The sequence below is a fragment of the Acanthochromis polyacanthus genome, chromosome 11 (assembly GCF_021347895.1).
Source record: "Acanthochromis polyacanthus isolate Apoly-LR-REF ecotype Palm Island chromosome 11, KAUST_Apoly_ChrSc, whole genome shotgun sequence".
Classification (NCBI taxonomy): Eukaryota; Metazoa; Chordata; class Actinopteri; family Pomacentridae; genus Acanthochromis; species Acanthochromis polyacanthus.
In genome coordinates, this window is record NC_067123.1 from 32,636,087 (window position 1) to 32,659,023 (window position 22,937).

Here is a 22,937-nt window from a genome sequence, read left to right on the forward strand (position 1 = left end):
CCTCCAGGATTAATTCATTATTTTGGCGGTAGGAACAACATACCCACAAAAAACTAAATGTTTTGAACTTGCCATAGTTCAACTTATTTAATGCTGACTGAACGTTACTCAAAGGTGGCTTACAACTATCTTACACCGCATGTCAGAGTCGTTGGTGCGGCGGCCATTTTGGCCAAACACATGGCCAAAAAGTCAAGTGTAAACTTTGCAAACAGCAGCTTGTGTATCACAGCTCATCAACCAACATCTGAAAACATTATATTCCTCCTCACCAGTTCTTATGCTGGGATCAACAGTCAATTTTGTTCTGTTTTCAGAAATCATATGACTATGGGCAAGTGCATGCTGGTCTCTTCAGTGTGTGAGGTTATTATTTCATTTAAAAAAGTAAGGTTAAGCTGAATTAATATGCTGCAAATACTCTGTATTCCGTACACAATCAGTGACACTTTTCAGCATATTTAAAAATGGTGCAGTAAGGTTCAAAAAGCAGTAAAAAGTAATGGAAAATATCTGTAAAATAAAATGTGTAAAATGGTGTAATTTTGCAGTCACACACTGTAAACAAATAAATCGCTTTTTGTAAAAAAAAAAAAAAAAATTCAGTCAATATCTACCATTTAACAAAATGAGGAAAATCTCTAGTAAATAAAATTGAAAAAAAATATATATGGGAAAATTTTCAATCTTTAGCAATACAATTTGTTCTTGCAAATAACTGAAAATATGTGCAAAATAGGGAATTTTTTGAAGATTTAAATACAGTAAAACAGTGTTACAAAAAATGATTATTTTTTTCTATGATTTACCCTGTTATTAATGAGTAAATTATCTGTAATTTAACAAAACATATAAAGTCTGTAAAATAGGAGTACAGTTGTTTTTAATTTTAAAATCATTTTAAAGCATAGATTATTTTAGGTTACTGAGATTTGCAGTTGTAGTGCAGGTATGTTCAGTGCACTTTTTTCCCCTACAACCAATCAATTTGTTGAAAGGCAGATAAAAAATCAGTGGTACAATATTTCATTAGTTGACTACAGTCTTTCTGGTCTGAACGACTCTCTTGACGTCATTCCACAACTCTTCTATCAGGCTATTCAGGTTTGACTGTTTGTCAAACACTCTGACCCACTCCAAAAGGTGGGTTTTTGTTTTTCTAGAGGTCACTCTGTAGTAGATTTACTTTGATATTTTGGGTCATTATCCTTATGTAGCCACCAAACCTTTGCAGAGCTTTAGACGGACAGCCACGCTGACATTATCCACAGTTTGATCAGCCCTTTCCTGGCAGCGTTATGGAGAGTCACGGTGCTCTTTGTCAGACTTAACGCTCACAGTAATGTTTGTTTTGAGAGAGCACAAGCTTCCTCCAGGAAGGAAGTTGCAGGGAGCGTTATGTCCTGTCGTGGACACCGTGATCCGTGACAAGCGTGTACAGTAGATTCATTAGCAGATAGTTTAACCACGTCCAATAATTCCTTAAGCATTTAGAGTTAACTCTGGACTTCTTTACCTCATCCTGTGTTATTTTTGGAGTCAGTACTAATCCGTCTCCATTTGTCAAACTGCAGACTGATGAATATGGAATTTTTGGAGGTTACTGTAGCTGTATGCACATCAGCAGCTCTTCTTCATGAACCTCACTTTTTTAAACGGCATGATTCACATCAGCAGATGGTTCCTGTGAATAAATTTAAAATGTTTGCATGCTTTTTATGACTCAAATCTCACCCACACCTCCGATCTTGTTTCATTGACTGGACTCCAACCTCTGACTCCAGTTAAGTTTTGCTGATGTTAATAGCCCCAGGATTTTCCTACTTTTTCCTCCTACTCTGTGAATGTTTGAATGATGTGTTCAGTATGAACAAGCACAACAGAACGATGTGCATGCTTCATTAATATACACTGGATTTGTTTGTCAGATCTTCACTTTAGGTGAAGATCTGACCATAAAGACAAATTCAGACATGAATGCATGTTAATGTGTTTACAGTTTCAGGAATCGTCAGGGAGCCTTAAAGATTCAAGAGTGCAATCCTCATGTACCTTGTCCACCTTATCTGTTGTTTCGCTGATAGTGCTGCCAACAAAAACAATGATTGGCACCTTTGTTGACTACTGTTCAACGGTCAAGTCCCATTTTTCCCACTCAGCCCCGCTGCTATCAATCCTCTGGAAATATATAAGAACAGAACTTTGTTAGCATCTAAAAAAATACATCTGAAAAACTCACATTTATACACACTCCTTCACACTCTTCTGTCTGTGTCTCTCTTGCCATCATTGTGATAAAAGCAATATTGGAAAGCTGAAATAAAATAAACACTACAGAAAGTCTTTCCAGTAGCTGATTTGCAACGTTCTGCCAATCAACACAAATGTTGTGATCCGTGCGCGAACACAAGGGAGTCTCGTAAAACTTGCAATTTTCTGTAATTTACAAGTGGCAATCATTTACAAAAGGTTCTGTTGCCCCCCATTTGTGATCTGCATATAAGCACTGCTCACGGATTGCTTTTTGCTGGGAAAAAAAGGCCAGACTTTACTGTCAACAGCCTGAATTCAAAATGTTTTTCTAAAAGTTAGTTTTTTCTGCTTCTAACTCCACAAATTATGCTCCATTTATATCAGCGGTATTGGGGTTGTAGGTCCCGGCAACATTATGAAGGTGGAGATCTCAAACAAAACAATCTGCATGGCTAGATACCATTAGGGTTAAATGGAAAAATATAGTTTTTTCTTTCTCTGCTTTGACTGACGTGATCCCAGAGATCAGTGCTGGGAAAGCAGAACTCGGAAACACGATGAACTGTGAGGATCTTTCCAGCTGAAGAATATGCATTTTGTAAAATGTCCTCAAATATTTGTTCTGGATCAACAGTTTGGAGCTTTGTCAACCGTTCAGGATGTTTTTTTTAGATCCAATTTGCCACACTCCACTCTACAATCTGGCTCCCCTAATTAGGAAGTTGTTCAATTCACCGGGGACGGATGCCTATGGATTCATTCCTTTGAAAGGTTGTGGTGCCTGTTTCAATAACATCATGTGTACTCCTTTATGATGACATTCTGCCGTGGAAACTCAAACACAAACTTCATGAATGTTAACCCACATTTTCAACATCCTTCAAAACTGATGAAACGCCAAGAAACGCGGGGCCTAATTTTCAAGCAGCCACACAGTCTGCAGTTAATGGAGTAATGCTCGGCTTTCATCTTTCTCCCGTGAGTTGTAGTGCAATCATATCATTAAAGGCTCTGCGTTAGGTAATTTGTGGAGTGACAGGTTGTTGTTGCTGGCTCAACGGTAAGTGTGCATGTGTACACACAAACACTTCTCTCTTCTTTTTTTGCCTTTTCCTCGCTGCTCCTCGCTGCCTCTTTCTCCCGTCGGCCTAGCCCTGGCTCAGGCAGTGTGTTCCAATGCATGGGAAATAATTGGCCGTCCCTTTCATCACAGGATTATGAGAATAAATCTCCTTTTGGAGCAGAGCTGCGCTAACAGTCATTGAAATCCTGTTACATGGGGTATTATCCTGCAATTAATTGCTTTTTCCAAACGCTAAGCTCCTCTCTCCCTCTCGTGTCCGCATACTTTGATAAATTCACCACTGGTTGACTCACTCTGGAAAGAGGTTGGGGGTTATGGGGCTTGTAGTGGGGATTGGTAACAAATAAGATGGTTTTTTTCTCTCTCTCTGTAAATCTGTGTTCGTCTCTCACTAGAAGTGTCATTAATGACGATCCAAGCTCTTATGTTTTGGCTGGAGGGTGTGCTTTGCGTCCTCGGTTATTGAAATGAAACGGAACTCAGGATGTGCACACTTATGAATATAATTTAGTGCAGGTATGTTAAAGGCAGGCAGCCCCTTTTGAACAGCAGCTGTAGCTTATCTTTCATCGGGCTGCACGGAGGAGATTAATGCCAGATGACACTTTCATGTGCCATCCTCTAAGGCGCTGTTTGTAAAAGAATATTTTTAACACCGCTGATAAAATAAATCAAAGCCAGTGACACAGGGGGAAAATGTGTTACAGAGAGCATTAAGAAGAGAACGGACAAGTGAGGAAACAAGAAACAAAAGATGTTCGCGTATTTTTAGCCACACCAGCAGCCGGCGGTGGAGGAAGTAGTCAGATGCTTTACTTGAGTAAAAGCACCATTGAAATAATATAAAAACACTCCATTACAGGTAAAGTTTCTGCATGTAAACCCTTACATAGGTAGATGTACAATAACATAATGCATAATTAGATTATTGTTGGTGAATCATCAGTGAAACAGCAGCATGTTACTGTTGTAGCTGCTGCAAGTTGAGTCAATTTAAACTATTTTATTAACAGGGACAGAATATATATCTGATTATATAGTTTATATGATCTTATCAGATGATTAATGAGAGAAAAAAGCAGAAAAATACTGAGTTCTGATGCGTATTTTTCAGTTTTTTGACTTCCCATGTTTAATTTTTGGTGATATATTGAATTTCTTGCACAGTCATTGAAATTAAACTGTATGAAAAGGCAAAGTCTTTGGTTCAGACTGAAATATCTCAACCACATTTTATGTACTGCAGAATCTTCATGGCTTTTTTTGATCCTTTTAGTGTTTCCTTGGGCGCTACCAACAGGCTGAAATTTGGATGAATTTAGATGAAATTTGGTACACACATTTATGTTTTCTTTTAAAGGGATTTTTCTGGTATTTTGTTGGCTTTATTTTTTGCTTGACGGCTAAATAGAGAGGCAGAAAGGAAAGTAGGGAGAAGAATAGGGGGTGGACCTGCAGATGGAATCAAACCCAGACCACTGCGTCGTGGACTACAGCCTCTGTTCAGGGGTTGTCCACTCAACCTGTTGAGTTATCTCGGTGGCCCACATTTATGTATTCTTAAAGATTAATTGGATTCACTTTCGAGATTCCTTAACACTACATATGAAGCTTAAACATGAACTCAGAAAGGAAGATTTGTTCGCTCACATTCCGTCTCCATTCCTCTTGGTGAATATGGACTATTCCTGCTGCTCTGTTCTCTCTGTTCTCCCTCACAGTTGAAATCACTTCACACCTGACAAATGATCTATCTGGCCCCAATTTTTAAAAAATTCATTCTTCCTTCCATGCATCCCCTGTCCTTCCTATCTCCACCTCATCCAGGACGTCTCCTCCAGTCTCCATCAGCCAACTTTATTCAGCCACCACCAGCGTCTAGACTTTGCTCCATAATGTCACTTCTGACTACCAAAATGCTTCCATCTACAGCGTGTGCACGTTTCTGCAATGAATGTTTGCTCTCTGCTTTCATATAATCTCTCCTTCTTGAACTAGTACCATCATCAGGTCAAAATTTCAATGTGTTCAGTCATTTGGTTTACGATGGAATACTTAAAATTAGAAACATTGTAATTTAAACATAGTAACCCTGCTAGACAAAAGCATGAAAGCTTCAGCACAGTGAACATGATAATGCTGATGTTAGCGTTCACCTCAAAACACCGGCAGGTTCCTCTATGGGCACGATAGAAAATAGTTCTCATGACAAACTGTCTGACCTGGCTGGGAATGAGAAGTATTTACACGAAGGGAAGTGAAAAGCCGGCTGTAATAGAAACAAATGAGATGTAATATCATGTAAATACGAGGATAATAGAGCACATTCTCAGACGGTCTCTCTGGAAAACATTCAGAGCCTTGGAGCTCGTTTAAAACGTGAGAAGTGACAGAAATAGTTGTGAAGGAAGTTCAAACTCGGGCTGCTTTCTCGCCTCCTGCACAGCTGGCCACTGAAAACGTGAAGTAAGAGTGAATGTTGGGTTGTTGTTGTAGAAATGCCCCCCTATCCCCTCCAGAGGCTGAAGCTCACATATATGGTGAGGAAGGGGCAGCAGCATTCTTTCATAAGTTCATCCATCAAAGCAACTGGAGTGTAAATTCTCAATAAAGTCTTTGTCCTCAGCCTCCCTTCTTCTGAAAAGCAGGTAATAGGGCACCAGAAATAATCAGATTTCCACATATTTTCGTCAGCACAGCAGATCAATGACAGTCACTTCTTGTTTCCTTTTCACAATCTGTGTTTTCTCATTCCTCTGACGGTGACATCATGGGCTCAGCCTGCCTGAGCAAAGACAGCTTGTGTAACCTCAGTGATGGGCTGGTGACAGTATGGTGGTGACGTGTGTGTGTGTGTGTGTGTGTGTGTGTGTGTGTGTGTGTGTGTGTGTGTGTGTGTGTGTGTGTCTGTGTGTCTGTGTGTGTGTGTGTCTGTGTGTGTTGTGGCCACAGCAGGCACACACACAGACACACAAACACACACAGACACATACACAATCGAAATCCACTTCCCATTAGCAACAGGAAAGCCCTTGAGTCATCATGGTCCGGAGCTCAGAGTGTCAGCCAAACTATTTCAGTGAAATCATGTGTTGAAGAAGAATGACTGACAAAGACGGAGTTATGAAATTATGTTCTTGGGATGAGAAGGGAAGTGAGCTGATCTTTTCAAATGAAACTGATGAAGGCCAAAGGGGTTTGTCTGGTAAATGTGAAACTTTTCCAGTGAAATGGTGTTATTGTACTGAGAAAGGACCTTGTTTCACTTTGAGGAAGACGGGTTACATTGGGTAAATAAATTCCCTTATTCTGCAGCAGTAAAAGTGGATTTCATATGGAGTATCTTTAAATTCTTGGAACATTTAACTTCACTTTTCTTGGAAGTATACTTGTGCTTGTCTAGTGGCATTATTTGTGCTGTTTATACACTACCAGATAAAAGTTTGGGCACACACTTCTCATTCTATGGCTTTGATTTAATTATTTTCTACATTGTAGATTAACACTGACGACTTCAAAACTATAAAAGAATACCTATGGAATTATGTTATAAACAAAAAAGTGTTAGTCTTCAGGATTAATCTACAATGTAGAAAATAATACAAATAAATAAAAAGCATTAAATGAGAAGGAGTGTCCAAACTTTTGACTGGTAGAGTATGTTTGAACTGGTTAACTGGCACCTCATTATTATTCTGCTATTACCTGAAAAACACTTGTTTGTATTTCTTCAAACCACTCATTGTCATCTTGGTTGGTGCCCGGGATGCAGCGACGGTGCCCCAGCAACATAGAGTCAAGGGGGGGGCCTTGTTTTGGTGGAACATTTGCGCACAGGAAGAAGAGATCTGCCATCGACTCACTAAAATTCCAAAATTTATCAGAGTCAGAAACTGTAAAACCGGAGAGAACCGTCGGATTTTGCACTTTGACAGCCCTTGACCATATATGTGTAAATAAATCTCAGCTTAAAGTGGTGATTTTTCATTTTTTTTAAAAAAGTGTTGTTTTTTTTTCAATCCCCCAAGTAAGTTCAACAACATTCTGTAGAAACAAAAGATTCTGTGTTCTGCAATGCGACTGTGAAGTAATGAGTGATTCAGATGCGACCAACAATCACATGATAATATTTCAGGGACTTTTCAGCGGAACCGCAAGTTGTGTTTACACTGAACAGTCAGCTAAGGAAACATTTTTAAATTTAAGTAGTAAAAAATCTAGAACATGTAGAGCGAACATGTCTTTTTCCAGTCTTAGTAAAACTTGTGGGCACTTGGAATATGTTCTATGTGATGATTCCCTTTTTGTTTTTTTTTAATCTTACGGCTTAATAAATGTTTCATGCTGCATAGAAGACATTTTTGGGTTCTCTATACTTGTGCAGGACTCTATTTTGCAGTGAAAAATGAATGCAGAGTCAGTAAAAAAAAAAGTGACAGGAGCAAAAGACACCCAGAAACTACTTGGGTTTTCACCAAAAGAACCAGGCAGACCTGCCTCAGAGCACGATACAGGTCTCCTTCAACACTTTTTCAGTGCGTAGGTTGCTTGCTCGGAGGCTGTCGTTGTTGTTTCCAGTAGTGAAAGAGATTCTAAAAAACAGATAAAACACAGACGGTGGAAAGAAAGGAGAATGCCGTGTGAAATGCACGGCGGAAATGACAGGCTTATACCTCCAGTCTACACCCGGTGAGTCAGACTCCTTAAAACAGCCATTTCAATCGAGGCATGTGTTTATGGCATTAGTAGAAGTTAGATTATACAGCCAGCCATGTGATTACTTTTTCAGGACATTAAGTGTGTTTCTCCTTTAAGTACAAATGTGGGCTTGAGTTATCATAGGAGGGAACAATACCATTAAAGGAAACACCTGTGTAAATCAGTGGGAAAGGAAAAATACAGATTTCTTCCTACAGGATAAGTACAATTTGATGGAAAAGAAGTGAATCACATGCTGTGGTCTTCATGGTAAGGTAAACGTCTATCAGAGATTACGTCACAGACCAGTGTGTTACTTGTTACTTGCAGTAAATGAAGGAATTTCTGCTGGAGGCGTGGTGTTAATCCTTCCAGAAGAGTTCCGCAGACCTGCAGTTACTGTGCCAAGGAGGACTGAGGCTGTTCTGGAGGCTGACTTTTATATTTTGGGTGGAAAACACCATCATCATGTACTACCGAGGCCAGAATCACAATGCAGACACTGTGGTCAGATGAATCCATTTTGTATCAAGGATACTGACTCTAGTATTAAGACTCAAAGTGATACTTTCCATACTGATAACCCGAGCTTATGCTCAGGAGCAGCTCCAGGCCTTGGTCAAACCCTACACCTCTTCTGTAGACTGTAGCATGTCCTATCAGTCCTTTCTTAATTCTGGTTCTATACCAACATGTCCTCAAATTCATACGACCACATCGGTCGTTTGTAACGTGCACCGGAATATGACCTATGTGGTCGTTTGAACGTTTGCGCCCCTACGGGGAAAACGAACGCATTACGTGATTTAATTCGAGAAACGGCTTTTCCGTCGCGAAACGGCTTTTTCCTCACTTTCTCAGCACGGGTTTAGGGTTATGGTTAGGGTGAGGGAAAGGGACAGGGATAGTGTTAGATAAAACTTTGTTTCATGGTGACGTTTCACCTGCGACACCGGAGTGTCGATATTTACTCAACCGCCAGAGGTCGCATAGTCAAAACGTAACACTCGGTCGTAATACGGGCATGTACAGACGACCTATGTGGTCGTTTTTGGTTTGAGGACAGTGGTGGACTGAACTCTCTGCTAAAGTACAGACAGCAGAGTTACTGTACATCTTCTTCCACAGATTGAAACCTTTGAAACTGCACCCAAACTCTGAACACTAAAAATACTCTGAGCACCCACTGTAGCTCTCCGAGAACTGCTACTGTACTTGTTTCAGATGGTTGCAAATCCATTTTTATGACATCTAACTTCTGCTCATTAATTGAGATTAAATACCCTCACTGTGACTCTCTTTGGATATGAGCCAAAAGAGTGTAATTTAATGTTGTTGTTTTTTCATTTTGTTAACCATCTGTTTGTTGATTACGTTCTCCAGATAGGAGCACTTTGGCAAAGCTGATCAGCAACAACAAACTGACTGCTAATATATATATATTTATAACACATGTTAAAAGAATTTAAGGGAACTTTCTGTTCAAAACACAATGATAATGACAGAGGGTTTCCTTTTGCATTGCAGTTCAGTAAGTGTGAAGCAAAGCTGCTGTCATTAACAAACATATTAACACTTCCCCAAAGAAGAATATTAGTTCTCTGAAACTGCTTACATGCTTTAAAAACTGCCACTTCACGTGAATGCAGTTTCAACATTAACTTGAAGAATTTTCTTTTTCAGCTAAACCTTCGTCGCGTCTCAGAAGACCTTTGGGGAAGTCTTTGTGCTGAGTATGTGCAAACATGGCAACTCCCCAGTGTGAGAATAAATGTTTTCCATCAATGGAGAATAATGTGTAGGTGTGTTCCGATGTAAAAAAAAAAAAAACAATTAATGGCCATGTGCTGTGAAACCTGAGCACAGTGTAGTGTTGAAATTGAAAGAATGTATGAAACCTAAAACTGGGTTGTGAAATGCAAAAAAATCTGCCAAGAAGCCACTGATTCTAATCTGACCAGCCCTTCTCAACCGAACAGATCAAAGACACAGTGATGGACAGACTGGGATAACTAGCAAAGGAAGGCAGGATTTTTTTGGCCAGACTACAGTCTGGAGCTCCTCCACATGAAACAATCTCCATCTCGGCTCCTGGTTTGATTGATTGTCTTTGAGGTCAGTTTAGGTTGTAAAAATATAGAGCATGCTCAGTAGAGATGGTTAATGTGGTCTGATGACTAATTTGAGATGAAACCTCAACACTGGGGTTCACACAGTTCACTGAGTCTAGGAGCTTATGTCGAGATGTACAGTAGAACAAAGAACTGGAGCTTATAAGACCTACTTTTTTGTTATACCCTAACAGAATAGTAATTCAATCATTTTTACTGCGAGTGTATAGCTGAATATCCACTGGCCCACTTCTATCTCCCACACTCTAATTCAACATTCACAGAAAACTGTCAGCCGGCCAGACACACAATGGTAATGGCAGACAACCAGACATTTGAAGAAAACAAGTTCCACTTTACAAAATTCATAAAAGAACACACGGCGGCCGGCTGAATAAGACCAACAGAGGAAGATGACGGGCTTGTAAAAAGACTCCTGTTACATACAGTATTTGTACTTTCCTCTATCCTCAATTGCACTGTGTCAGATGCTCCAGAATGGGGTCAAAGTTCAGCTCTAATTATCATACTTTACATTTTTGGCATAGCTCTGCACACCAGTGACTTTGTCAAAGAAATGCTGATTTGCTCCTGCAGAGGTGACAGTGAATCATGTATAAATACTGAGCTTTGTGGTCAATGCAAAGCTTCTCTTAATCAACAATAAATGTTTAAAACAATATTAAAGAATACGTGTAAATCAGATACAACAAATGTAATGCACACAGTAGGTAGAACATGCTTGGAACACCCTGGTTTGTGCATCTATGAGCACTGCATCATGTAGAAAATGCAAATGTTGTATATATGCACAAGTGTAAATAATTATGCGTTAAAATCCTAATAATAATTTCAATGGGGTTCTGGTACTATACATGCTTTTTCTCGGTTAAAAATGCTAATCGATGTAAATTTTTTCGCTGTAAATTTACTGTTATTTTACACATTTCCCCCATTTTGTTAAATAACTTGTAAAATCACATAAAAAATAGTCATTCACGTGCTAACCTTAATAACAGGTCAAACTTGTAAAAAAAAATGCTGACAACAAAAGTCAGTATTTTCACAAATAGTAGTTAATTTACATACAATACTTTACCGTGAAATTACTTAATTGTTACCATATAAGAAACATTATTTTACAGATGCTTTCTGCTGTTTGAAAGAAAATTCTGAACATTAATGACAGAAAAATGTAAAAATATTTGTAATAAAAACAGGGCAGAACTGTACACAATGTCCATTTTTACAAGTACTAATTTATTCTTTAAAATTTGTGACCATAAAAATTCACAGTTTTACAGTATTTTTCTTCCAGATTTTTCCTGTTATTTTAGCAGCTTTTTTTCAACAGTGTAATTACTGCTGTCCAGACAAAGACAGTCTTTCATATTGGCCTCCTAGTTGTAATTCTGAAACACAGATATCAGTCATTTCTGGCAGCTGCGATGTCTTCAAATTGGTGAAAAGAACAACAGAAGCGCCAGCAGGCCTGAATAAAATCTTATTACCAGTGATGCATTCCTAGTTTGAAAACGGAGCTGTTTCTCGGTGTCTAGTTGATAATAACAAGCCCCTACAAATATGAAACACAACAAAACTGGGTCAACCAGGCAATTTATCTGGTGTGACTAGCAGGCTTGTAGTGGGGGGTTACTTTCTTTGAATAATGCATCGCAAGTCGAAAAATTTGGAAGTTTTCTTGTCCCTGCTATTCTGCCAGTGTTGCAGCTCACTGAGACATCAATAAAACAAGACAATATTTAATGCTACTAGTAACACCGGAGCTTTTACTGCCATGATATTGTCTGCTGGTAACACAAAGGGAATTAAAAAGCCACAGCAGTCCTCCATTGACAGGCAAATTGTTGTTGCTGTTTTAGGTCAGTTCCAAAAGTGGAATATAATTTCTTCTATTTAAAGGCATCTGCAATTATATTTAATACGTTACAAAATAGTGAACAGCTCTATCGGTAGCAAAAATCACGAACAAACAGGAAAGAGACACATTCACTGCCTACTCGTGGCGCCCACTGACGGAGCCTGTGGAAGACTTTATATTTATTTATGACTTGCTCAGTTCATCTCATTATTAGGCGTTTCCATTGGCAACACGGAAAGTTATCAATGAGCAAACACGAAGCTAATCTAAGGCTGCTGTAAGGATCATCCAAAATATATTCACTGGATTTACTTTGAGGTAGGCAGTAAAGTTTCATGTCGTGAGTTTTGTGTGAATCTCAAATCTGCGGCCGTGTCATTTTTTACATCTGCATGCGTGTGTGTCCACGGTGACAGATGAACCCACATGAAGAATAATTCACAGTGATGGCGGGCTGTCAGCCAGATCCGATCTGAACTATTCTCAGAGCAGATCAATTCCCAGCCTCTCTTTACCGCTGCCAGTGGTGAGTGACTCAGCTAATTATAACAAGGGAGAGCATGCCCTGAATGCTGTTTTCTCCTCTCACTCACTGGCATGACGATCCAGACACACTCCTACACAGACAGTGTATACACAAACATTACATGTAAACACACACACAGGCTGACCAGCTATTCAACCCATAAGCTACAACCTGCTGCTCAGCAACATAATCTAAATCGTGTAAGAGTTAATACACAACCTATACATCTCCATGTGGCTCTCAGTGACACAGATACACACATGCAAACGCTTTGTTTAGTCAACACGACTCACTCAGGTTTTCCAGTGTTCACCTCAGCGCTGCGTCACACACAAACAAGCTGCAAACAGGCATCATTGCTTTGATGTCAGACAACAATAAACCTCTTCGGCCTTCAGCACCTCTGCTGCCCGTTCCCACAGTGACTGCTCATCCTGTTTTCTGAACTTCTCAAACAGAGAAAGAAGGGACCGCAGCGAGAGGAAACCTGTTCCTGTGCCTGCTCGGCAGCATGACAAACACACTTGCTCACAGAGAGACACACACATCAATCAGTCGGTGAGTCACCTTTTTCGTAGGACGACCACTGCACAAAGAAAGAATGTGAGGCCTAAAAATAACACTCATCATTCCTATGGAATCTGCAGCTCATCCATGTTTGGACAGCCTGCAGAAACAGGTTTGTGTGACCTTTTTTGAGTCAAGCTGAGCCCAACTGCTGTGACCTGGTTAAGTGTGTGACCTCTGGTAGAAGGAACTGTGCGAGAAATGTGAAAAGAAGTTGTTTGGAACGGCATGCTTCTGTTTGGCAGGAGGGGTTTGTACAAAAGAGGGGTGATGGTGCACACACACAAACACACACACTCAGAGGCCAGCTGGTGCTCTGTGTTTTAGTGAACGCTCAGTGAGCCTCCACTGCGCTTGTTCGACATAAAGCAGTGGAAAAAGAGAACTCTTGCGCAACACGCACATGGTCACGCGTGTAACACACCCAGACAAACACACACAAACATGCACATTTATAATTACCTACCGTCAGCTCATCTCATCGTTACAGGAATCTCTGCCTGTACTTCACCCTTCAATTTCAAGTTCCTGCATTCTGAAGTCCATAGTTCGCTGTTTATATTTTTCAGGATTATTGCATAATTCTCACACAGATTGCAAAGTGTTGGCTCGCTTGTTAGTGCTATTTGGGTGTTTGAGGATTTTGAACTTCGGTGTCTGTGGGAGCCCAGCTGCTATGATGCTGTTTACCGAGCCACACTAGCATATTTTATGTGAATGCTTATAGCCCAGCTTTATGGGGGTGAGTCATATCCACACTACAGGCCCAGCATGGGAAAATATCATGCTGATGTTAAAGCCAGGGTCCTACACAGGAGCCCCTTATGGGGACTATAGTTCACACTTGGGGCCTAACATTTGGAGAGCAAACAGCTCAGGTGGCACACAGGAGGTCAGTGGAGGAACTGTTACACCTGGTAATAAATAGCAGCAGGAACAACTGAGTCAGAGTTTTAAACACTGTTAATTATTGTCTAAAACATGTGCAGCATGCTGCTTGATGAGGGCAAGCCCTGATAAGTAACAGATGATTCCCTGGTTGCTCTCAGGTTCTTTGGTATCAGCAAAATCTCAAGAGTAGGAATGTGGAGATTCATGACACCCTGACAAACATCTAGAGAGAGAGAAAGAATAATGTTTGAACCATATGCGAAAGGTCTGTGAAAGGTAATACAGTGTCATCAGAGCTGGAGTCGGTGCCGTTACAGGATTGCTCAATGGTTGTGTCACCAGGAGGCTGGACTGGTCGGGCGGAGTGTTTGAGCTCAACATCAGTGGAGCGGCTCACTCACTCACTCACTCACTCTCAGCCTCTCTGTTAGTGTGAGGCGGTCTCTCTTTCTCTCCCTCTCTCTCTCCCACTGTCTCCCTTTCTCTCTCTGTCTGTCTCTCTCACTCCGGGGCTCTAAAGGGATCGGAATTTTTCTCACCAAAAGTACAACAGACCTCAGAGCCACACGAGCGGTCTCCTCTCGTTGGATTATTACCAAGAAATACGCGCCGAACTTCCAACTTAACCATGCGCCCCGCACGGAGGAATGGAGTGCACACTTTGTAGTTTTTTCTAACCACCAGCAAGAGACACCTTAAAAAGATTTTTATTTTAAATTTGGGGCTTTTTTTCACGGTGAACCGGCCAATCAGGATGAACTTGCAGCAGTGGAGCAGCCCGGCTGTCTGCATCCGCACCACCGGGAGAGTCGCGCATAAGCGGCTGGACTCGGACGACCAGCCGCCGGCCAAATGCGCCAGGCTGAGCGCCGAGGCTGGGGACGCGCACGGAGGACTCACTTCACCCAGTTCCCCGGTCAGCCCGGTGCCGACCCCTATCCCACCGAGCCACCAGGGACCGTCCAGGATAGGACCGTTCCTGCTTCTACCTCTGGCGGACCGGGAGAGCGTGCACAGCGCGATGAACACCGATACTGGCGATGAGCTACTGTGTAAGGTATGCGCAACCCCGTCATTGTGCAATTTCTTTCAATGAATGATGTTTCAAGACGTCGCGTTGCTCAACACACCGTCTGACATGTCATCCGTATTTAGCTGACTTTTTTTTTTTTCTTTTCTCGCCGAATGTCATTCTCACGCGAAATGTGTTGCGCTTTGCGTAATAGCAGCGGCGTTGCCTCACGGATTTATTTAAATACGGAACTAAATAAGCCTCTATTATGTGAAATCTGTTTACAAGAAGATGACAGAGCAGTGCATTGTGGATCTGCAGCCTGTTTCCAGTCCACCTTATCCGTGGCACTGAGCTCCACACTGTCTGTCAACTCGCCTCATTTGCATACACGTCACTGCAATACGCCACGCTGTGACACAGAAAAAAATGCAAACATGAGAGGCAGAAATGAATAAATAAATAAATAAATACGGAAAGATCATGATAGGGATCTGTCCAGATAGGGGACAGGGCCCTCCACTGTTCCACATCCGTCCGTGTGTTTGCATGACAGAGCTGCAGGCGTTTGGCTTTGTTGATTAATAAAGTTAATCGCTTCTCGCCTCGGTGATTCATTTGTCATGCTTTTGCAAAAGCACTGTATAGAGCTGGAATCAAAGCATATCCTACGCCTTTTTTTTATCTCCCTGCCAAATTTTTGCATGCCTGTTTCCTCACATGATCATTAAGAACACACTGACCCACTGCCTCCTCCTCCTCACACTCACTCCTTCCCTCCTTCCTCATTTCCATCCCTTTCTCTCATCTTTTCCCCCCTTTCTCTTCCCAGGTCTTCGATATGGGGGTTTACCAGGAGAAGATCAGAGCCTACGGGATTCTACCAGCACACAAGAATGTGGCCGGCATCAGGGACATCATCCTGGGTGAACGCAAGGCCTACGTGTTCCTGGAGAAGGATTTTGGTGACATGCACACCCTGGTGAAGAGCTGTCGCCGGCTGGACGAGGAACACGCCTGCAGGCTCTTCCGTCAGGTGGCCGTGGCCGTGGCACACTGCCACCAGGCCGGCATCGTGCTGGGTGACCTCAAGCTGCGCAAGTTTGTCTTCACCGATGAGAAAAGGTGAGATGTGCTGCATTTCTGGAAGCTTTGGTGAGCTGTGCACCATCCAGCAAGTGTGAGAGTTAACTTTCTTTGGATGCTCTCAGACTTGAAGTAGTTGCAGTGTAGTGGCACATGCCAGTGAGGACACGGAGCGAGCATGGCAGAAGCTGCTACACACAGGCCATGTGTGCAGATACCAATGTGGGCACAGAGAGAGTAGGAGGTTCTGTACTTGTGGAGGCAGACTGCTTTGCTTCCCAGATTTTCGCCCTCTCTGTCTGTCTCCCTCTTCTCACTCTCTCGCTCTCGACGTGTCTCTTTGTATGCGTGTTGTGTGTTTGCCGTGCGTGTGTGTGTGTGTGTGTGTGTGTGTGTGTGTGTGTGTGTGTGTGTGTGTGTGTGTGTGAATGTGGTGGGTGGTAGTTTGGCATGGCCGCGAGACGAGGCTGCTGAATGAGACAATCGTGGCCTTCTGCGGTCTATATATTAGAATATATTTATTACTCATTATTTATTAATAAATTACATCATGGCTGGGCTGTGGAATAATTGATGCTTCCAACAAGGTTTCATTCAAGATACACTTTCATCCACGAGGGACTAGTTCAAAGTACTATCCTTTGAACCGGCTCCCACACACACACACACACACACACACACATATGCCCTAATGTCTGCATCTCTGAGTGCTACATTCTGTTCAGGAAGACACACAGAATCCCTGCTTACAAAACTATTTGTCGCCTCTTTGCCCTTGCGTCACTCTCTTTCCTGTAAGCGCCCGCTGATCCCACACAGCCCCCTCCTCCTCGGCTTTCCAAAGGCTTTCTCTTCTTTTTTTCATGGAGACTTTTCAACAGTAACATTCTCCGGCCATGACCTCTGGGTTTGCAGGGGTCACAGCGGATGAATGAGAGCGGACAGCCAGTGAGAGAAGTTGAAGTCGGTTGTGTCCCTCTGATAGCTATACGGCTGCAGAGCGATGAGTCACAGTGTATATGTGCAGAGGGGAAGAGGAGCGGGGGGGGCCCTGCACGGCTCATTTTCATTCTTTGTATGCGTGCGTCCATACATGCATGTTTGTATGTGCGCTGATTGCACATTCAGAGCTGTGAAGCTGCGAGTTTGAAACGGCTGGGTGCTCAGCGTTCCGTTAGCAGGGTGACGGCACTGCAGCGCTAATGTTGCAAGACTGACCCACAAGACCCACTTGACCCACAAAGTTGTGGGATGACAGCTTCTGTTTTTTTGCCCGGCGACGCACTAAAGCAGCGGCACAAGAAAAGATCTCACTGTGATGTGATTTTGAAAACAAACCTGCAGGATTATTTTTGCTGATTACATTAAATGGCTGTGTGACATAATGGAGCTAAGCAGTATCTGCACAAAAAAAAAATCCTTTCGAGATCGCTCGCTTTCGTCCAACCGCACACAAAAGTCAACATAAGTCTCCTTGAACTGTTACAATTCCTTATGACCTCATTTATTCTGTCATACATTCTTCCAAATTCACAATCAGACGGCTTTCAAAGCCCCGACACACAAGCTGTGATGCAATGCCCCGGCCAACAATGCAGCTCCCGAGCCAGAGACAGAGAAAGTCACAACAATTTGACAAATGCTATCTGCGATTCACACACACACACGCACGCACACACACAGTGCAGTTGGAAAAGCCAGTTTAGGGAAGGTGACTAGCACTGTGAAGCATGCAAAGCTTCACTGTCAGGCCAGCCTCCCCGTGCGTCACTGATGTGGCAACAGCCATTTGAGGGTAATTATGGGATGGCTGGCGCCGCAAGTGTGGGACCCAGGTGCAGATAGCCTCGACTGGAGAGAGAGAGAAAGAGAGAGAGAGGAGGAGGAGAGAAGATATGTACTCTCAACAGAAGGATGAGTCACTCTCTCCACCCCTCTAACTCTCTCTGTTCTGTTTCCTTTTCTGTCTGCATCTCTCTTTCTCCTCTCCTGACTTATCTCCTCCACTATCTCGCCGTTTAAATATCATTTGCTTTCTGTCTCGGCCCTCCTCTGGCTGTCACTCTTTTCGTCCTCTCTGCAGCCACTCTGTCTCTCAAGAGTCGCCCCCCCAACACCTTGAATGAGAGATCAAACAGAGCAGTTCTTGTGTGTGTTTGTGTGATAAAAAACCTCAATCAATGCACACAAATTGATTTTTAAGCAGAGTTGTTGCTGTAGGGAGTTTTTTTTTGTCATCCCTGGAAGAGGCAAAACCTTCCCATCATATGTTCTATGTTTGTGTAATGGTTCTTTCACTGGTAAATGTCTCATTCTGCAAATACGCACTCACAATCTTAGTTGCTCTGGTGCAGGACTAAATGTACGTCCTGTCATTAACATGGCTAAATATAGCATAGAGTGTGTGAGTGAGCAAGGAAGGAGGAGGAGGAGGGGACTGTTGGAGTAGTATATTTATATGTGTGTTTACGTGACCATGTGAGTGCCAGGGAGTCATTGGAAATTTGCTTAGGCAGCTCTGTTTCTTAAACGGGACTCACTGTGGTGCACTTAGGTCACAGTAAGTTCACTGGTGTGTGTGTGTGTTGTATTTATCTACGCTATGTGTGTGGCGGTCTGCCCATCTGTCTGTGCACACTGCAGATTAAGGCTAAAGGAAGGATGTTCCTAATTCATTTTAAGCCCTCTGTTGTTGTTGCAGTTGTTGTATAGCTGTTTTAAGTCCAACTAACAGACCTGCTTCAACTAAATTAAACATTTTGTTAAAGGTCATTCCAAATGTCCTGACCTTATGTGAACTTTTCCCCGACAGGACACAGGTGAGACTAGAAAGCCTCGAGGACTGCCGCGTCCTGGAAGACCCCAACGACGACTCCATGTCAGACACCCACGGCTGTCCCGCATACGTCAGCCCGGAGATCCTCAGCGGCTTCACGCCTTACTCCGGCAAGATGGCCGACATGTGGAGCCTGGGCGTCATGCTGTACACCATGCTTGTCGGGCGCTACCCCTTCCACGACCCGGACCCGGCAACGCTGTTTTCCAAAATTCGTCGAGGCCAGTGCTGTTTGCCGGAGGGCTTGTCGCCCAAAGCCAAGTGTCTGCTCCAGAGCCTGCTGAGGAAAGAACCGTGGGAGAGACTCACAGCGGCAGAGCTGCTCGCTCACCCATGGTTCCACCTGCCGCCGTCGTCCCAGGAAGTGGCGCTGGGTGAGACGGAAGTGAGCTCGGCGGAACAGACGGTGCCGTCCTTTGATGTGGAAGAGGACGATGATCTGTTCTGCTGACGGACTCAACTCGGCCTGACTGAGGGACCAAAACAAAATTTGCTATGAGGGATTCATCGTCGTTATTTTTTACATTGGCACTTTTTAGAAACCCATTTGTGTACTGTTGTGTGTACATACACCCTCAAGCTTTCTACTTACTGTACTGTATTTTGTTGTTGTATACATGTTACTTGCTAAGGGCATTGTCCACAATGATCGTTCATTGTGTTTCTATATGTGTGTTTTTGAAATTATTTGGTGCTAAAAGATATAACAATGAGTCAGAATTTGCCAGATTAAGTTAAAAAAATAATGTCTGCAGGCTCCTATGACTGTATCAGAGGAGTTTAAGCCCCCCAGATAAAACAGTAGTCATCAATGCTGGGCCTGAATTCATGAGGCTTCGTACTGCATTAGATGAATCTTGAATGGGAGGCGAGGAGATGTTGTTCCTCTCACTCTCTGACCAGGCTGCAGGCTTCGAGGCTGACTCACCGATCAACTCGAGGAAGACCGAGCGAGAAGCTTGACGTCTCGAAGCAGACAGCGACACAGAGTGAGAAAGATGGCTAGCAGAGGACTGATGTGTCATACTCAGTGGGACACTACGAAGGTGTCTCACTGCCAATCTGGCAATGTCTCAGCAAATGGAGAGCATTTACAAATATCACACCACGCGCAGAAGGTTGAGAAAGGCAGGGTGTTACTGGTGTAAGACTTGCGGAAAAGTGGGAAAAGCTTGTCACACGCACTCAATAACAAGCTGTGACTCCAGGCTAACACAAATCCTTGTAAATGGCCAGCAGGGAATGGTGCATCTTGACTATTTACCTTTTCTAAAACGTGCCCAGAGCTGAAACTTTCCCTCAAAGGTTGCATCTGAAGGGGAAGTATCTAATCTGACCTTGTGTACATGAGTGCGATCAGTCCATTTAGCTCGCCTGAAATCCTGCCTGTGTGCAATTAACCACAGCTAAACCTAACACTAATGCTTCTGGTTTAAAGCAAAATGCTGGGAGCAAGTCTCGCTTTAAAGACGTGGTCACATGCCTCAGCTGCAACAGAGATCGTTGATAACTCTTGCGGCTGAAGGCAGCAGTGGGATTTCAGTAGGAAAAGTAAAAACACGCCGAGAACTCAAACGGTTCTTTCTACTGATGTCATCTAATTTTTGTTTCAATCTAATAATGTGTGTGTTTTTTAAGAGATGTGTCAAAATATCCACTTAAGGAGCCTTCAAATCAGAAACACATTACAGAAAAATGAAGACTTTCTCAGCTGAGCAGTTGAACCCGTTTTGTTCATTTCAGTCGGAACATTATGTCAAGCCGTTTTTTTGCTTTAACAAAGCCGCGCTGTGCTGAGTGTTGTGCCCATATCGCTGTGTTTCATAAACTGAATGACTCTGAATCAGTGGCAATCAGGCGATATTTGATGTTGGTTGTCTGTTGATGACTCAACACTTGAGCGTGTCTGCAGAGAATGTTCCTGACCTTGGCTGGAAGAATCTGTTCAGACCGTTTCACCTCTTTAATGGTACTTTTTTCCCTTTTTTTTTTCTCTGTTGAAAGCTGTGGATCCATGGAGACTAGTCCTCATAGTTAGTGACATGATGTACCACACTCTAAAAATATGCTTTTTGTTAGTTTGTGACAGTTACAAGCTACTACAAGTCTGCAGCCAGATGTTTTTATTTTGTCCTGGCACACTAATGTTGACAATGGTACTAAATCTGGCAAATCTGAGAACGTGCTGTGCATTTAACTTTGGGTCAGGCTAACAAAACGCCTTCAGTTATTTTCTCTGATCTGCTACCAGATAGGAAGAGACTTGTGACAATCTGAGTTTGTCCCTCACAGAAAAGTAATTTAAGAGATTTGTGATTTTGTTTCTGGTTGATACATGTAGAGAGAGTCACGGGTTCATGTGACGTGTAGATTAAACTGACACGGGTGCACAATCTTCATATTGCACTGTGAATTATGTATTTGTGACACGACCTAGAGGCTATTATTAGCCCACACAGGTTACACACAAGAGTTATATTCATTGTACAAAATGTGTAAATATGTATATTTGAAATATGTGTGGAGTTGTTGAATAAAGATCACATTTTTTCATATTCACACGGCTTGTTCTTTCTCAGCGCTGCCGCTCATCGTTGTCTCACGCACACCCATGCGAACACCTGCGTGCCTCAGAGCTCTTCCTGTGACAATTTCTTTCTCCACACAGCTCTTCATCACGGCAAGAGAGAACAATGCGTTTTCTCATTTCCCTCAGCGCTTTCAATTTCATCCTTGCAAGAGGAAAAAAGAGAGAAAAAAAATCCTCTCTCGCCATCTGCGCCTCCAACCGTTTACTCTTCTCTCTGACCTTTGCGTAATGTAACATTTAACTCCTCAAACACACAAATGTCAATAGTGGGTCAGTGTCTCTTCCTGGAATACACAAGGGGGAGCATAAGCGCTGCTCTCGCTCCTTTTTTTCCCTCCAGCTTCAACGTTAACCGGTGGAGCTTCAGGTCAAGTCATCAAACACTGAACAACAGCACTATTAAAACTCACATCCACGTATTCTTTCATACCCAGTCCACTTGTGCTTGTGAATCATTTGTTTGACCTATAAGAGCTTGGCATGTCTCCACCCTCTGTGTGTTATGACTACCCTAGGCATGGCTGGCCGGGGCTTGCGTAAGCGTTGTGCGTTTGTGTGTTCATGTGCATACCTGCCTGCGTGTCTGTGTGCATATGTATATGTGTGTGTGAGCCGAAGAGTCAGATTAGGTATCAACAGGGTAGCTGGAGTGTCTCAGATGCTGGGAAGCTGCCAAACCAACGATTGCCTAACACATCAGAGCCAGGCTCCTCGGGGGATGACAATAGGGCCCCTGAAAAAGTAGGCTAGTATTAGGTCAAGTAGGGACTATGTGGAAAATGTGTGAGTGCGTGTGGAAAAGGGTGTGTTTGACAAGGGATTTGTCTGTGCGAAGGTGTGTGAGGAAGTCATATTTTTGTGCGTATGAAGAGGTCAATCTGAGGTTACAAGAGTCAATCTTAATTAGAGCAGTTCTTCATTTTAGGAAAAAGGTTTTTCTGACATTCTTGCTGAGAGTTTGACAAGTAGAGTGTACGACTGCAAAGCTGGCAGCTTAGATTGGTGAGTATGAGACGTTGAAGGAGGAGGAGAAAAGTAGAAAAGTCTACATAACAGCTCATTTGCAGATAAAAAAACAATATGTATTATTAAAATCATTGAGTCCTGACAGGCTGATTTCAGTACCTATAATCGTCCAGTCTTTATATCAGACTAAGCTAACCCACTAGCTTCATTAGCATTCAGATATGTCTAAATATTTTCATCTACATTCTAAAAAGTAATTGAAGGGGCTTTATAGTTTAAAAAATAAAAATAAAAAGTAGTGATTTCTATAATGTTTTAAGTTGCAAACATTATTTTGAAGACTTATGTTGACAGTATGATGTTTGTAGTTGCATCAACTTAAAATTCAATGTAATTTAAAGTTGAATTTATTTGATTTAAAGCAAAATTTAAGTT

The 22,937-nt window shown here is 42.4% G+C and overlaps 1 protein-coding gene across 1 annotated transcript; it reads left to right on the forward strand.

Annotated features, from left to right (window-relative positions):
• Nucleotides 1-14,388: 14,388 nt before the first annotated feature.
• Nucleotides 14,389-21,505, forward strand: trib1 (tribbles pseudokinase 1). Its single transcript, XM_022197827.2, has 3 exons — nt 14,389-15,069; nt 15,857-16,149; nt 18,923-21,505. The coding sequence occupies exons 1-3, from the start codon at nt 14,767-14,769 to the stop codon at nt 19,395-19,397; spliced, it is 1,071 nt and encodes a 356-aa protein (XP_022053519.1). The 5' UTR covers nt 14,389-14,766; the 3' UTR covers nt 19,398-21,505.
• Nucleotides 21,506-22,937: the final 1,432 nt, after the last annotated feature.